This window comes from Heterocephalus glaber, unplaced genomic scaffold, assembly GCF_053883595.1.
Source record: "Heterocephalus glaber isolate CG9 unplaced genomic scaffold, H.glaber_assembly_v1.0 deba00000676, whole genome shotgun sequence".
Classification (NCBI taxonomy): Eukaryota; Metazoa; Chordata; class Mammalia; order Rodentia; family Bathyergidae; genus Heterocephalus; species Heterocephalus glaber.
The window spans coordinates 21,306,732-21,322,350 of record NW_028258156.1 but is presented as its reverse complement, the minus strand read 5'-3'; the positions used below and the strand labels follow the sequence as shown (position 1 = coordinate 21,322,350).

The following is a 15,619-nucleotide window of genomic DNA, read 5'->3' as shown; positions in this document are numbered from 1 at the left end:
TGCACCATTTTTATAATTGCACCAGTAATGGAAGTTTCAGTTTCTTCTCTTCCTTACCAGTACTTACTACCCACCTTTAAATCTGAGCCATTCTAGTGGGTGCATAGTTATCTGTCACATCTTGGGAATCTCTGTGTGCTAGTTTGCCATTTCGGTATGACCTTGATGAAGTGTCTTCTCTAATATTTTGTATGTTTTTATTGGACTTGTTTTCATGTTGAGTTTGGAGAGTTCTTTGTGTATGCTGGATATAGATGTTTTATAAATGCTTTTTTCCATTGTCGTGTGTGTCTTTTATTTTTGTGTTAGTGTTCTAAGATTTTAAAATTTTGATGAAGTCAATTTATCATTTTTTGTGTGTTTTACGGATTATGCTTTTAATGTTATGTCTAAGAAATCTCTGCCTACTTTAAAGTCACAGAGATTGTCTCCTGTGTCTTCTCGAAGTTTGACAGTCTTGGGTTTTAGGGCCATGATCTGTTTTGAGCAACTGACCCTATAGTACCTCTTGTGAAACTCAGCTTTCTTCCCTAAAGTTCATCAAGTTTGTGAAATGAACAAATGTAATTTAGTTGGAAAGGTAAACTGGTATAATTTTAAATTACTAGATTTTGCAAATGATATGTTCCTAGTTTTTCATATTTAATGCTGTAAAATTATATTCATCTTAAAGTTTTATGATTGTTCAGTAGTTACGCTAATTATTACAGTTAAAAACTAGTAAAAAAAATAAAATAAAAACCAGCATTCGATTTAAATTATAATTTGAATAAAATATAAACATTTCTCTTTTGTTGAGGGGAAAAAACCAGAAAGCTGGCTTACTATTTTGCAAATTCACTGATTATTAGCAGTAAGAGCATTTTTTTCCTTCTGGTTGGAACACTCTTGCACGGTTACCTGTTGTTTACTATTCCTGTGTGCTTCACTCTTTCAGGTCTTTGGGTAAATACCACTCTCGTTGAGGCTTTCCCCAATCATGGTATTTAAAACTGTAATCTTAAGCCAGACAGGGTGGCGCATGCCTGTAATCACAGCACTGGGACCCTGAGGCAGGAGGATACCACAAGTTTGAGGCCAGCCTGGGCTACATAATGAGTTCAAGGCCAGCCTGAGCTATGTAGTGAGACCCTGTCTCAAAACAAAACAGTTGTAATCCCTTTTTCAGTAAGTTAGTCTTGGCTCTACATTGTGCTTTATTTTTCTCATAGTACTTTACTATCCTCTAGCATGAATTATATTTATTAATTTTCTCTACCAGAATATACAGTCTCTAAGGGTAGGGATTTGTTTTTGTTGTTCACTAATAGGCCTAAAAATGAAAATGATATCTAGCATGTAACATCAGTAAATGTTAAATGACTAAGAGAATATATGAAGTTATACCTATTTGCTCCAGGGTTAATTTTAAACCACAGAACTTCTGATAAAAGCACTAGCGAAAGAAAATATCTTACAGTAAGTTATTTAAGGTGGTTTAGTAAATATTTGTTATGGGAACTAATTTGTATGATTATCGGTTTTCAATCATTTGCAGGGCTCTGTCTGGCAGAGACTTGGTGCAGATGTGACAGCAGTGGAATTTTTGGGTCATGTAGGTGGGGTTGGAATTGACATGGAGATATCTAAGAACTTTCAGCGGATCCTTCAGAAGCAAGGCTTTAAATTTAAATTAAACACAAAGGTTACTGGTGCCACCAAGAGGTCAGATGGAAAAATTGATGTTTCGTAAGTATGCTATAGTTCTTCTGAGATACGTTATCTTTGTCTGTTTCTTTTAGAAAAACACTCAAGTTTTCAGAATCAGATTAACAAATATTATATAGGGTTTTTATAACTTGCAGAATGTTGTTGCTTAATATAGCTCAATATTGCTTCTCAAATAATGCATGGAAGGGCCGGGGATTTAGCTCAGTAGTTCTGGCACCTGTCGTGTAAGCGCAAGGTACGGAGTTCGATCCCTGCTACCAAAAAAAAAAAAATCAAATAGTGCATTGAAATTCATGGATTGAGTTGGTACTGCTGTAAAATGAGCCTGGTGTTCTCATTGTAATGTACCTTTTTGTAGTATACATTCAGAAAAGCTAAAACTCAGCATTTTGTAACGTTAATGGGGAAATCAATGATAATATTAGATTGCTTATTGTGTTTACAAACTTAATTTTTTCCACAATTCTAGTTGCAAACTAGAATCAAATTCAGTGGTTTAGGTTCAGAATTGACTTTATGGGGAAATTTGATTCGGTTTGTGATCAGTTCAGTTTGCGACTGGAATCTTGGAAAGAATTAAGTTCATGAAATGAGGTATCACTGTACTACAGGATTTAATGAAATAACTCACCTAAGGCCAGTTACATAGATAGTGAGTGCAGAACCAGTACTTGAACTTGGATCTTGAGACCTATGTGTTGATTTTGTTTGGCTTTTTTAGTGATGAGGATGGAACTGAAGGTGTCGTATGTGCTAGGCAAGCACTGAGCGACATCCCCAGCTCTGAGGCCTGTGTTCTTAATTACTATATTGCCTTTTTTATGAAATTTTGGTGATAAAACTTGAGAAGATGTGTACTTTTTAAATTCTCTTTTATGTTTATAATGAAATAAACGTAGTTTATTCGAAAGGTCATCAGTACTTGAGAGATCTCTGTCTTAAATTTCTCTTATCTGTGTACCTCTGTGTTTAACTGTTATACACTGTTCATTTCTAGTATTGAAGCTGCTTCTGGCGGGAAAGCTGAAGTTATCACTTGTGATGTACTCTTGGTTTGCATTGGTCGAAGACCCTTTACTCAGAATTTGGGACTGGAAGAACTTGGAATTGAACTGGATCCCAGAGGTAGAATTCCAGTCAATAGCAGATTCCAAACTAAAGTTCCAAAGTAAGTTAGATAATTTATTTCCATCCATCTTTCTTTGTTTCTCTCTCTCTCCCCCTCTCTCTTGCCTTCCCCTTCTATCTCCCTCTGTCCTCTTCCCCTTAAAAATATATATTGGCTTTAGGGGAGAATAGCATACTTACAAGATGTAAAATCAAGAATAACTAAATTTTTTCATTGCTCAAAGATCAGAGCCTAAATGCATAGGTTTTTGAAGAGTCGCATTTGCTAGTTTTGGTGACTTACTGACTAGAAGTGTGTGTTTGCTGTATTGTAAGTAAGTGCACCTTCGCTTCCCAAAGCTCACTTTCTTTTGCTGTCTGGCAGCATCTATGCCATTGGTGACGTGGTTGCTGGTCCGATGCTGGCTCACAAAGCAGAGGACGAAGGCATCATCTGTGTAGAAGGCATGGCTGGTGGTGCAGTGCACATTGACTACAACTGTGTGCCATCGGTGATATACACACATCCTGAAGTTGCTTGGGTTGGCAAATCAGAAGAGCAATTGAAGGAAGAGGTAACCTTGAATGTGGCACTTTTCACTCTGGTGTGAGTTGAGCTAACGACACTGGCAGCAGAGAAAAAGCATCTTGTCACTGCATTCAGGTTTTTTATAGCTCTGTAGAACAATGGTAGTTTATATATTTTTTTCCTTAGGATCATGAAGAGGATAAGCTGCCTGTATTCAAAACTACAAACTCCAGAGCTTTTGTATTGGCTTTGAATATAACCAGATGGACAAACATTTTGTGTATTTTTTAACCCAAAATACATTTCTTCAACTTGCCTTTTGGTCTTTGCTCTGAACAAAAGGTTGAGATTTTCACTAACAGGCATGAACCTTTTCAGTGCTTATGTAGGTTCTCATTTCTTCTCTCACAGGGTATTGAGTACAAAGTTGGGAAATTCCCATTTGCTGCTAACAGCAGAGCCAAGACAAATGCTGACACAGATGGCATGGTGAAGATTATTGGGCAGAAAGCAACAGACAGAGTGCTGGGAGCACATATTTTGGGACCGGTGAGTATTGCAAAGCTAGAGAAATCCCTTTAAGATTTCTGGCAAGCATTGCTATTTATTATTTTTTTAATTTTTTGTTTGTTTTGAGACAGGATCTTGCTGTGCAGTTTAGGCTGGCCATGAACTCACTGTGTAGCCTAGGCTGGCCTTGAACTTGTGGGAATTGTCCTGCCTCAGCCTCCCAAGTGCTGGGATCATAGGTGTGCACCATCACATCCAGCCTTGGAAAGCATTACTATTTAATAGGTTAATTTTAAGCCACCTGGTATTTACATTCTGATGTTATTAGTTGCCCTGCCCGCCTCTGACCTCATCTCTTTCTGTTCTCCTTTGATTCTTCATTTCCTACCACATTGGCTTCTTTCATTTTCATAATAGGCCAAGTTCGTTGGCATTTTAGGGCCTTTCTGCTTGTAAGATGCTCTGCCTCAGGCTCTTAGCACGGCTGTTCTCACTCAGATCTCAGCTCAGACATTAACCTTTAAGGGGAGCCTTAGACTCTTCTGAGTCTGAAGTGTATTCGTCCCTAGGTGTCTGATGTAACAGTGGAGGTAATAGAGTATTTGAGTGTTTTCTCTGTCACTTTCTCTAGGTGTATACATAACCTTATTTCATTTTTACAATAACTGAGGTAGTTGCTGTTACTTTTTTTTTCTTCTTCTTTTTTTTTTTTTGGTACCGGGGATTGAACTCAGGTCCTTGCACTTGCGCAGCAGGTGGCGAAACCACTGAGCTAAATCCCTGGTCTGGTGCTGTTACTTTTGAAGTGAAGGAACTGAGTGACGCACAGTCAGTCGGTGAGTGGTTGAGGTAGCAAAGTAGCAGGATTTGAATCCAGGCCATCTGGCTTCAGAGCTAAAGCTCTTTTTCTGTTATCCATTTTTGTTTCTGGTACCGGGGATCAAACTCGGGACCTTGCGCTTTCGAGGCAGGCAGCAGAACCACTGAGCTAAATCCCTGGCCCAGTTAAGCTTTTTTTTTAAATTCTGATTTTTTTTTTCCTTAACTGCCACAATTAAGACTTAAGACAGTTTTAAGGTCTAAAGCCCTGGTCTCTTAGTTGTTGCTGTCTTCTTAGTACATAGTTGTTTTTGGCATAGAAGCAAAATTACTTCTTGGCTTATTTTAAAGGGTGCTGGAGAAATGGTGAATGAAGCAGCTCTTGCTTTGGAATACGGAGCATCTTGTGAAGATATAGCTAGAGTCTGCCATGCACATCCGGTAATTAGCAACATACAGATTAATGGCCACCTAATTTTTCTTTGACACAAATAATTTGGTTTTAAATTTTACATGTCTTCTCTTGCAGACTTTATCAGAAGCTTTTAGAGAAGCAAACCTGGCTGCATCATTTGGCAAAGCGATCAACTTTTAAATTAGAAGATCTATTTTTTCTGAAATCCTGGAAGCTTTTGTAGAGGTCACATTTCTGAACAAGATGTGCTCACAATTCAAGAATTTCTGGGACTGAATTATGAAACTTTTGGAAGGTATTTAATAGGTTTGGACAGAATGCAATAATCTTGTATCTATATTTTAAATATTTTGTTTCAGTACATTAACATGCAGGATAAAAGCTACATATAGTAGCATCCTGATTGATTTTCATCAGTCCATATTTTCATGCTGTTTATGAAAGGTTCAGCTTCACTGAATCAAGGCTAAGTGGCATTTATCTCTAATTCCGTGGTGTTGGTGAAGTTGGAGTATGGTATGTGAAGAAAGGTGATCAAGTTATTTTAAATTTGGTTTTCATATTGGAAACAAGTCTCTTATTAGAACAAGATTTAAATATGTATAAACCAAACTCGTGTAAATAAAAAGTGACCATTTCTCCCTTGTTTTATTTAACTCCTAAGTTCTTGCAGTTTAGAGGTAGAATTTATGTGTGTAAGTGGTTTTTAAGGTTCTGTTGAGGTCTGGAAGTCTGAAGAATAGTTACGTAGCTATAGAAATTAAGTCTATCTGCAAAACTCCAATATTAGAGACTCAAGTGTATTATAGTGAGGAATACAAGTATCAAAATAAACGTCTTATTCATTTACTGGTTATTCTGAGGTGCATGTTGAGAGATGATCCTCTTTTATTACTACCTCCAGTGTGTATTTTATTCTTTTTTGGGAGGAGGGGTTTTGAGACAGGGTCTCACTATATATGTAGTTCAGGCTGGCCCTGAACTCACTGTGTAGCCCAGGCTGGCCTCAAACTTGCAGCAATCCTCCTGTCTCAGCCTCCTGAGTGCTGGGATTATAGGCATGTGCCACCACACCTGGCTACTCTTTTATAGGCCTAAATATCTTTTTTACATTGTACAACAATGTTAAGGCATTTAAAGGGTCATTACTCTTTCATTAGCCTTACCAGAGACCTACTAAATGTTTAGCATATACTTTTGGATAAATACAACATAAGGGAGTCTTTCTTTAATCTGTCTTTTCCTATGTGGATTTCATTGGCTGGCTCAATGTTCATTTCTTAAGAGTTATAAAGTTGCATTTATTGATAAATATTTTAAATTGTTATTTAAATATCAAGAAAAGGTCAAGGACTAAATACTAAGTAGGTCTTTGCATATTATAACTCAAGAATCATTTCAGATTCATTAAATAGTTCCCAAATTTGGTATAAATAGCATAGACTTTTTTAAAGGAAGGTATTAGTCTAGAAATATGTAGAGTAGGTAGGTATTCATTGATTGTAATTTAAGTGAATTTTAGTCTTAAATTTGGTGAATATAATCTGCATAACGTAAGATACTATCAGTTGATCATAATTGAAAGGAAAAGGTTTGTCTTTGTATTATGTATGAGTCAGTCACATTTTCCTTTGTCCAGTGGTCTTAGGGATTATGCCATAATCATGAGACACTGTAAAGACTGTTCTTTTAATCGGATAATTGGATGAACTCCAGATTCTGTGTCTTTGTTGAGTGAGGTATAACAGCTGAAATTTCTTTCCTTTTTTTTTTTTTTTTAAGCTTTATTTGTGCTCCCTGAAGTCTTCCCCAAGACTGGGCAGAATATTTGCAGAAATGGTTTGGGGGCTCAGTTCTGTGTCTCCATCCTTAGATTTTTCTCCTTCATATTGCAGATTTTATGGTTTCTCCAAACTCTGTCCTCCAGTTCCTTAATCAATGAAACTTGGCTTTTATCCTCTCAAGTGAAAACTTGTTAAAAATGAGACATTTGCCCCAGTGCTGTTTGTGTGTCAGCTTCCTTCTACCCCTGCCTGTGGTTGCTCTCCAGTGCCTGTACATTTTTTTCATAAAATGTATTTTGTTCAGTTTACAGCTATCAGTAGGAGAGTTGGTATGTGCCTTAATTTCCTTGTTGCCGGGACACGGTACCCAACACCAGCAGATCAGAGGAAAGGTTTATTTTGGCTTGCAGTCTGTAGAGGTTCAAGTCTATAATCTGTTGGCTCCAAGGCAGGACAGGATGGCAGAAGAAAAGTGGCTTGTGGCATGGTGGGAAGCAGAGTAGGAATGAAGGAACCAGGAAGGGAGATAAACACTTCCAGGTCACATCCCTAGTGACCCCACCTCCTAACCAACCACCTTCTGAAAGCCCCACCTATGATGGGGGGGGGGCATCTAGATATAAACCTGAAACACTGGTGTGTGCTACTTAGGCATTATTGGAAGTGATGAACTCTGCATTTTTTAAAAATCTGAAATCTCAATTTTAGGTTTAGTACTAGTGTTTAGACCTCAAACATGGTCCCTAACTTAGGGGAAGTTTCTAATTTGAAAATAGTGAAACAGTATAAAATCCTAGAGAGTCAGGGGTTCTCATTCAATAGAATACATTTGGGTGGAGAATAAAGCCCTAGGATAAAATAAGTTTTAGATATCTGCCTGCTGTTATCTGCTAAACTCTCAATATTATCTTGATTAAAATTAGTATTTGCAAAGTGAGATCTTTTGTTGTTTTAGCTGAAAAGACTTGGGAATTAGAGATGATTTCTCTTAAGAAAAAAAAGTCTAATGCATGATGATAGAACCATTTTGCTAGCTACCAGGATTCTTACTTAAATCACAGATAATTGCCTTGGGCTGGAGGGAAGTTGCCACATAACTGTTAAGTGGCCCACAGAACAGTCTTGGTCAAGAGTGTGTGAGAAAGCACTTAAGAGGCTGTGCTGGGCTGTTAGCCACTGAGTTCAGTACATTCTAGCAATTTTCAAAGTGACATATTGTTTGGCCTCACCTATAGAGTGTGGCAGAACCTTTAGTTGTTAAGTTAATGCAAAATATAATATGAAAGCTGAGAAATTCTGTTCTTTTAGCATTGCTCAGTTGGCAGGAGCAGTGGCCATAGACTCTGGCCTAATTTCAATTTTCCTATCAGCAACCCTTACCCTAATTCCAGGTGGCACACTTTAAAAGCCGCAATTCACCTTCCTGATTTTCTAGAAATTACTGCTTTTTGGTTCACATTCCTGGAGCAACTCATGGCGAACCTATGGCACACATGCTGCCAGCTGGCTGTTTACCATTGGTAGGCTGTATCCTTCTTCCCTTTGATCTGGGACTAGGGAAGGAGGGCAGACTTTTGGAAGTTGTTGACCTATCCGATAATAGCTTGTTTGTAGACATAATAGAAATTAAGGTCTTCTTCGTGGAGGTAGTAAACTTGTTACAAATGTATAGCAAAAACACTTAACAGTAAATGAATTTAAGAATTATACTAAATATATTTATATAAAAGCATTGTACTTTATTTAACTTCATACAAAATTTGGTGATTAAAAACATTAAATAGGTAATGAGTTTTATTTTGAAGATCATAAAGTCAGTTTTTTAAATGTAGCTATTTTACTTTGGTCACAACTGCCATCTTAGCCCTCGCCCCTCTTGTTACAAACAGGTGCTATAAATGGCAACTTGCTGGCTTATATCATGGAGGAGTGAACGGACCTCTCCTTCAAGTCTCACTAATTCTTGAGCTTTGTCTTCTAAGTATTTTTGATTGTCCTCATATTTTCTTTCCAAATCTGTGGAAGACCAAAAAGAAAGTTTGAGTGATTTATACTGTGACCCAAAAATCTAATCTAATCTTTACCTGCAAGGCTGTAAATACCTAAAACAAAGTGAATCACCATTTAAAAAGAAACTGAGTGCCTTGTTTTCAAATTAAAAGACCCACCTTTTAGCATTTGCAGCTTGCTGTTTGCTTGAGCCAAAAGTGTTTTTGCTTCATTTTGTAGCATTTCAGCTTTCCTCCTGGCATCAGCTGACTCTTCCGTTTTTTTGGCAATTAAATTTTCTACTTTCTTATATTTTTCATCAAGTTCACCATCCAGAGCCTGCAATTCCACATTTAGACACAAAGAGGTAATGTTAAGGCCATTAAGATCTGAGTGTAATGTAATCACAGCAAGCTTGGCTCAGGAAGATACTGATTTGCAGGGCATGCCTTCTGGATTAAGGACCATCAAGGGTATTCACACTTCATATTAGAAGTTATGATTTTTAAAATCATTTCAAAGAAGTTTTGGAATTGCAGTAAGTCATTAGGACTAAGCCCTTATACTACTTTTCTTTAGCAAAAGAGAATAACTATGGAGGACTACATAATGGAGACTGGACATCAAAGTCTGCTTTTGAAGAAATGGAGGATCGCCTGGATCCTGACTACTCAGGGTTGGCGGACAGCTACAAATAAATGATTCGTTTTAAAAGCACTGTTCAAACAATTGTCACTATGGAAGTTTCATTTCAAGGGATTTTATTCCTCTATATTGTAGTAAATATTTTCTTTAAAATGCTTCTTGGGAAACTTTTGCGCTCAGAATTGTGGGAAAGTTCAGCAGAAAAGGCAGCTAGCTGCCCAACACTAGCAGTGAACTTTTATTTTGTTCTTTTCCTAACACAGAGGTGTATGGAAATGCCTAAAAGCTAAAGTAACGTTTAGGAAAATTTTTTAATAGTTAGCCATTAAATCATTTAACACCTCCCCCAGGTATAAAAGGTGTCTTTGGATTTGAACGTTTGCCCACACAGATTTAGAAATTGAACGTGCGTTTCAAACATTACTTGGCTAGGGCCGGGGATTTAGCTCAGTGGTTTCGCAGCCTGCTGCGCAAGCACAAGGACCCGAGTTCGATCCCCGGTACAAAAAAAAAACCAAACAAACATTACTTGGCTCTAGCTAAGAATTTAGCTTGCGTGAGATTTTTCTCTGCAAAATAGAGTACCTTCTAATGAGAAGGGGATTAATTCAAAACAAGTCTGCAAAGAGATTTGATTTCTTTCTAGCTGTTCTCTGTAATGAACTCTAGACTTTCTCCTTTCTGTTTTTAAAGTACTCTCAGATGACCAGGTAATCATGCTATAAAGAAATACAAGTTCAGTGTGCTTGTTTTAAGACTTCTACCCATGGGTTAATTTTATTCTTTTCAACTTATCCAAGTTGGGGTTGGAGAGCCTACATTATATTTATTGGACATTCCTGTAGTTTTCCAGCTGCATCTCTGAAGACTATGTCAAAATAGGTCAGTTGGAGTCTTTGTCCCTTATTAAGGGAGACTGCAACTTCACAGCTAAGTTTATAAGGGTGCAGTCAAAGATTTACTTACCTTCTTGACATCATCTGCACTTTGTTTTACAGTATATACTACTTTTTCAATATATTCTGCCTCCCCAGAGTTCTGGGTGGCCTTCCGTTTAAGTTCTTCCACATTCCTCTCTAGCTCATTGATGCGCTGGGAGGCATTGGACAAGGTTTCCTCAGAAGCTGCTGTTTCAGACTCGATCTAAAAGGATAATGTGTATCATCTAGTAAGCTATTAAGGTTAAGGAAGGGTAGGAAATACTCTAAATTTAATGGAAGAATTCAATGATTGATATTGGCATTTTACTCTAGACCAGAAGAATTAAGAAAATACACATTTATTCACATTCTGATGATCTGAGAATGTCAAAATTTCCCCTGACATTAAGAGCCACCCCTAGACAGCTTGCTGTGCTGAGAAAGCATTTTGAGGACATCTGCAAACTTTGGCTAAAGAATGGTCACAAACACCTGTGAGAAGAGGGATTTCCACATAAATTATTTTTAGATGTTAAACTCTAGTAGTGGAGGTTTCAGCTAATTACTGAAGACATGGAGACTGGAAATGTTCTTAAACCCTGAGGGTTCTGTAGAATTGTGAGATGGTGTATAGTTTAGAAAAGTTACAGCTGGAAGCTATAAATACTGAGTTATTTAGTGGAAAATATCTCATCTGAACAATCAGTGCCCACATTTGATCTCTTTTAAAGGAAAATCAGTAAACATTGTTTTTTAAAAGCTAGTCAGAGGAAAGCAGTCTAGCCCATGATGGAATAGCCAGTTTCAATGGTTTTTCTTAAAAATGATCTTCAAGGATAGGTCTTGTTCCATTAAAAAAAACCAAAAAACTGAGTAATGGCACTGTCATAATGCAACTTATGTCAGTGTAGGCATGTGCTAAGATTTGTAAATATTTAAACCAAATGATTCTCAACCTCGAAGTTTACCCTAAAGTTCTTAGGAAATAATTCTTGGAGAGTAATTACATTTCTCAGTAATAATCACTAGCATGGTTGTTTTGGCTCATGTCTAGATTTCCCCTGAAGCCTCAGGCCCTCCAAGCTGGGAGTTCTAGGAGGTAGCAGGATTGACAGTGCGTGATTACTAAATCAACCCACAGATTGGTTTCTCATAGTTCTGGGTGTGGGCAGGTGGGAAGGGATGAAGGGAGAGGCAAGCTTCTGCTGCTTTGATGTCTCCTATCTGCTTGCCATGGACTGTTTCTCCTCTGTGATGCCTGTCTGCCATGCCACCATGCTTGGAACCAGCTGAAACCTCTACAAGCTGAGCTGAGATAAAGGTTACCTCCTTTAACTTCAGGAATTGGGTATTTTGTCTCAGCAATGAGAAAAGTTAGACAAATAGTTTAGTTAGAAGTTTGTCTGTTAATGTTACTAACCTAAAACACTTTCTGCCCCTGAGAGTCCCTGAAAAAGTCGCCATATTAACTTGTCACCAGACCACATACTTCACCTATAATTTTAATATTCCCCAATTGCTTTTCAAAACAGTAATTTTTTTTCAAACAACATTTATGAAAGAACAGACAATACAAACATAGAAACAAATGATCCCATCTCATTTAGATGACCCCATCTTCTCATCTATATAACATACAAACCATCCCTCCCCATTTATATAAATATATAAATGACCCACTTATAAGGGACCATTCAGGCCTTGTAAGTGAAAAATCCCTCTGCTTTATTTAGCATAAAACCTACTGCTTAAGACTTTACCAAAAAATTTCCTCCTCATAATTTCCCTATTTAAGGTTATATCTATTTCTAGGTCCTGAAGTTTCTCCATTTCAATGCTTGCACAACCCATTTAAAAATTATGAATGCTCCTATTTCATGTTCTGATAAAACACAGAAAACAAACCAAACAAACCCCACATCATATGGATGATCCAAATGGAAAGGTTAATGAGCTGTAATATTTGAGCAAAACAGTAATTTTTGGTATAGACCGAAACAGAAAAAGCACACTTAAAATGTTAGTTGCACAACTAAAAAATGTGAATAACCTAAAGCTAGAAAATTAAAATATTTAAAGGGTTACAACACAGCCTGATGGGAAAATACAGTTTTTCTAAACATTCTTCTAAACAGGTAACTTGAAGAAGGGGTCTTATTCTCAGAAGGTAAGGAAGGAATGGTGGCTTAGAAGCCGGTAGGTTTCATTTCCCTGAGAGCAGGCGAATAAGGGAAAATAAGTTTTTGTCAACTAATGGTAGGAAAAGCATCTGAAAAACCTCCCATGTTTTAAAAATGAGACGGTGGTAGCAGTGAGTACGAGGAGCCTCTAATTTCAAAGCATATTCTAGGAGCATGTGCGGGAATTCGGTGTCAGTGGGTTTTTTTCACTCATTTAAAAAACAAGCTTTCCTAAAATTGGAAAAAAGTAATTGAGAAGATTTTTAGAATAAAGCCTTAAATCCTACTTTTAAGTGAATACCTTTAATATTCTGGTAGTCTCTTAGTATTTTGCTCATAAGAACAACATTTAAGCTTTCCATTCCTTCAGACCGTTCAGCTGTCTCTATTAGGTTCTTGTAGAATTTGACATTAGAGAAGACATTTTGGCGTTTGTTGCTTCCCAGTGGTTTTCAAACAGTAGTATGATTTTTATGAATGATCACCAGCATCTTGCCATACTGGTCTTAACCACACAGGTTGCTTTGGGGCTGCTGCCTGAGTTTTTATCTTAGAACTTTTGTGGGGAGGGAAAGGGCCCAGTATCTTCAGAGTCCTCTTTTTCCCTCTTGAAAATATCTCCTCAGTTTTAGCCTCTGTGCTAAGGGAGGTTTGGTTTTAAATCAGAGGAATTCTTTTTGTTGTAAGAATTCTTTCTCACAGATGACTGCTTTGTGACAGAAGAGTATATGAGTATTTTCTCCCACATACAGCCACCATGGTACTGTCTTACCGAGGTCAGCAGGTTTTGGGTTCCCTGGATATCTTCATCTGCTTGTTTGATTGCCTTCTCTGCTGCAACCTGGGCCTTTTCTGCTTCTTCGAGAGCTTCCTTCACCATGTCTGCGGTGACTTTAACACTTGTTGCACTTTGACTGAGTAAAAGGGTGAAACATACTGTTTGTTACTGTGAAAAAATTATTTTCCCTGAGAACATTTCTTTTGAAAGAGAACCTTCCTTTTGAAAGAGAACCTTCCTGATACGACTCCTAGAAATTTCACTAGTTAAAAAACGAAATCCCTTTGCTGGGCATGGTGGTGCATGCCTGTAATTCCAGCACTCAGGAAGCTGAGGCAGAAGGATCATTTCGAGCTCAAGGCCAAAAGGCCAGCCTAAACTACACAGCAAAACCCTGTCTCAAAACACACAAAAAGAGGGCCGGGGATTTAGCTCAGTGGTTCTGCCGCCTGCTCTGCAAGCACAAGGACCCAAGTTTGATCCCTGGTACCAAAAGAAAAAGAAACAGAATCCTTTTGTTTTACATGCTTAACCACACCAAATAAGTCCCCTACATGCCATCGTGTCCACATACCTGGCTCTTTTAGCTTCCTCTAACAACATCTCAGCTCTGGCAATATCAGAAGCACTCTGCTCTAGAATAACTTCTACTTGAGAAAGGCTTTCAACTTTTTCACGGATCTCTTCTGTCAAGTTCTGTAATTGCTGTGGGGTGCTCGGCATTTCCATTTTCAGTACCTCATTAGCAACGGTTTCAATACTATCCAGATCGGCACCGTCCTCTGTGAAAAGGTCACAGATTGTGAGTGATTCATTTGTTAAACCACAATGGTCACCCGCACCATGAGGTTACACAACAGTACATACTTCTTGTTCCAGTTCATAACCTCACTGGGTGAGGACCAGTGAGAACCTGAGAGGCACAGGACAAAGTGCTGCGGACACCCAAGTACTCCTGGAATTGTGGGGGGGTGGTGAGGACGAGGAACTGATGAGGTTCTGTAGGACAGCAGGGTGGAGGAGGAAGGCTGTAGGTGGGTGACAGCATGGGCAGAGTGGGTGGCTCAGATTGTGGAAAGCCACAGATTTCAGCATTTAAAGCTCAGACTGGCATGCAGTGTAAACTCTGCCATGCTGGGGATCCACCCCAGGGCCTTGCACATGCTAGGCAAGTGCTGTAACCACAATGAAAAGTGTTGAGGTTGAAACCATTGCAGATGAAGTTAGAAAGCTGATGGTCTTATAAAAAGATCTAAGAAAGGGAAGTGATCTAGTCAGGAAAGCAGAACCAAAAGTATATTTAGTTTCAAATACAAAATATGAAAGGTGGTTGAAAAACGTACAAGGAGGCTAAACTTCAAATATGTTAGACCTTCAGAAAATACATGTTGGAATGATGGCTTCTACAAGATATTCCCAAAGATACCTTAGCAAACACTGCTGCTTCCTTATGTACTGGCCATTTTTTTTTTTTTCTCCCCAGGTACCTACCTCTTTGGTCAGATAAATCTTTATCAATCTAATTATAATCACATTCCACTTTCTAGAGCCATTTGTGTATGGGCATGATTTCTCACCTATGAGATTTATGGGAATGAATCCCTGCTTCTTGGGAAGGTTTCCCTATTTCTAAAACGATACAATAAAGGAGTAAGTTCTGTCCCTTCATTTGATACTGTCTTTATGTGAAATCTGGAACTTCAGCAGCCTCTTTGTAACCATGAGGAACTAGCTTGAAAACAAAGCTAAAATGCTTAAAATGGCAAGCAAAAAGAAAGGTATGTGAGTCTCCAACCCATGAAGCTGCTATATTTTAGGCATATGTGAGACAATAAACATCTTTTGATTAATTCTGATTCAGTGTAGAGTTCTCTAACTTGAAACCCATTACCATCCTTACTGGTGACAATTTGAACTGTGGACCAGCAACACTTAGGGTCTCTTTTTCTCTACATAACACTTAAGATACAGAATTGTTTTAACTGTAGACACAGTGGACCCTTGACTTACAAGCTCAATTCATTCCCAGGGGCTGGCTGTAACTCAAGTTGGTCAACTGAAGGCTCAGACTCCTCTACACAGCCTTCACAGTCTGTCTCCTGTGTACAGGCAGATCTCCGTGTCCTTAGACACTGGCCCAGGACTTCTCAGTTAACCCCACACAGAAAAGGATGCTGTAGTTTCTTCCAGAACTCTTTAAGGGTTAAATCTTTATCTGAGACACTCTGGAAGC

The 15,619-nt window shown here is 38.2% G+C and overlaps 2 protein-coding genes across 9 annotated transcripts in view; one reads left to right on the top strand and one right to left on the bottom strand.

The window, feature by feature from the left end:
• The window catches only part of Dld (dihydrolipoamide dehydrogenase), a 50,002-nt gene that overhangs the window by 20,853 nt on the left and 13,530 nt on the right, over nt 1-15,619 (top strand). For 4 of the 7 annotated variants that reach the window (XR_015449288.1, XR_015449287.1, XR_015449286.1 and 1 more), the window contains exons 9-14: nt 1,538-1,728; nt 2,708-2,878; nt 3,203-3,392; nt 3,758-3,895; nt 5,027-5,116; nt 5,205-5,385. Coding sequence is in view for 1 of the 7 variants with exons in the window: in XM_004839648.4 (XP_004839705.1) it covers nt 1,538-1,728; nt 2,708-2,878; nt 3,203-3,392; nt 3,758-3,895; nt 5,027-5,116; nt 5,205-5,270 (846 nt within the window). In the remaining 6 variants the exon portion in view is untranslated. Of the gene's footprint in view, nt 1-1,537; nt 1,729-2,707; nt 2,879-3,202; nt 3,393-3,757; nt 3,896-5,026; nt 5,117-5,204; nt 5,729-6,872; nt 9,190-9,442; nt 13,546-15,619 lie in introns of those variants that run through there. The other 3 variants (XR_205004.4, XR_015449290.1, XM_004839648.4) reach the window with 3 other exon arrangements.
• Lamb1 (laminin subunit beta 1) overlaps nt 8,593-15,619 on the bottom strand; it is a 71,569-nt gene continuing 64,542 nt past the window's right edge. For both annotated transcript variants that reach the window (XM_004839650.4, XM_021253914.2), the window contains exons 30-34: nt 13,961-14,168; nt 13,381-13,522; nt 10,475-10,651; nt 9,043-9,202; nt 8,593-8,890 (exon numbers count right to left, since the gene is read on the bottom strand). In XM_004839650.4, the coding sequence (XP_004839707.1) occupies nt 8,754-8,890; nt 9,043-9,202; nt 10,475-10,651; nt 13,381-13,522; nt 13,961-14,168 (824 nt within the window). In that variant the 3' untranslated portion in view covers nt 8,593-8,753. The remainder of the gene's footprint in view (nt 8,891-9,042; nt 9,203-10,474; nt 10,652-13,380; nt 13,523-13,960; nt 14,169-15,619) is intronic.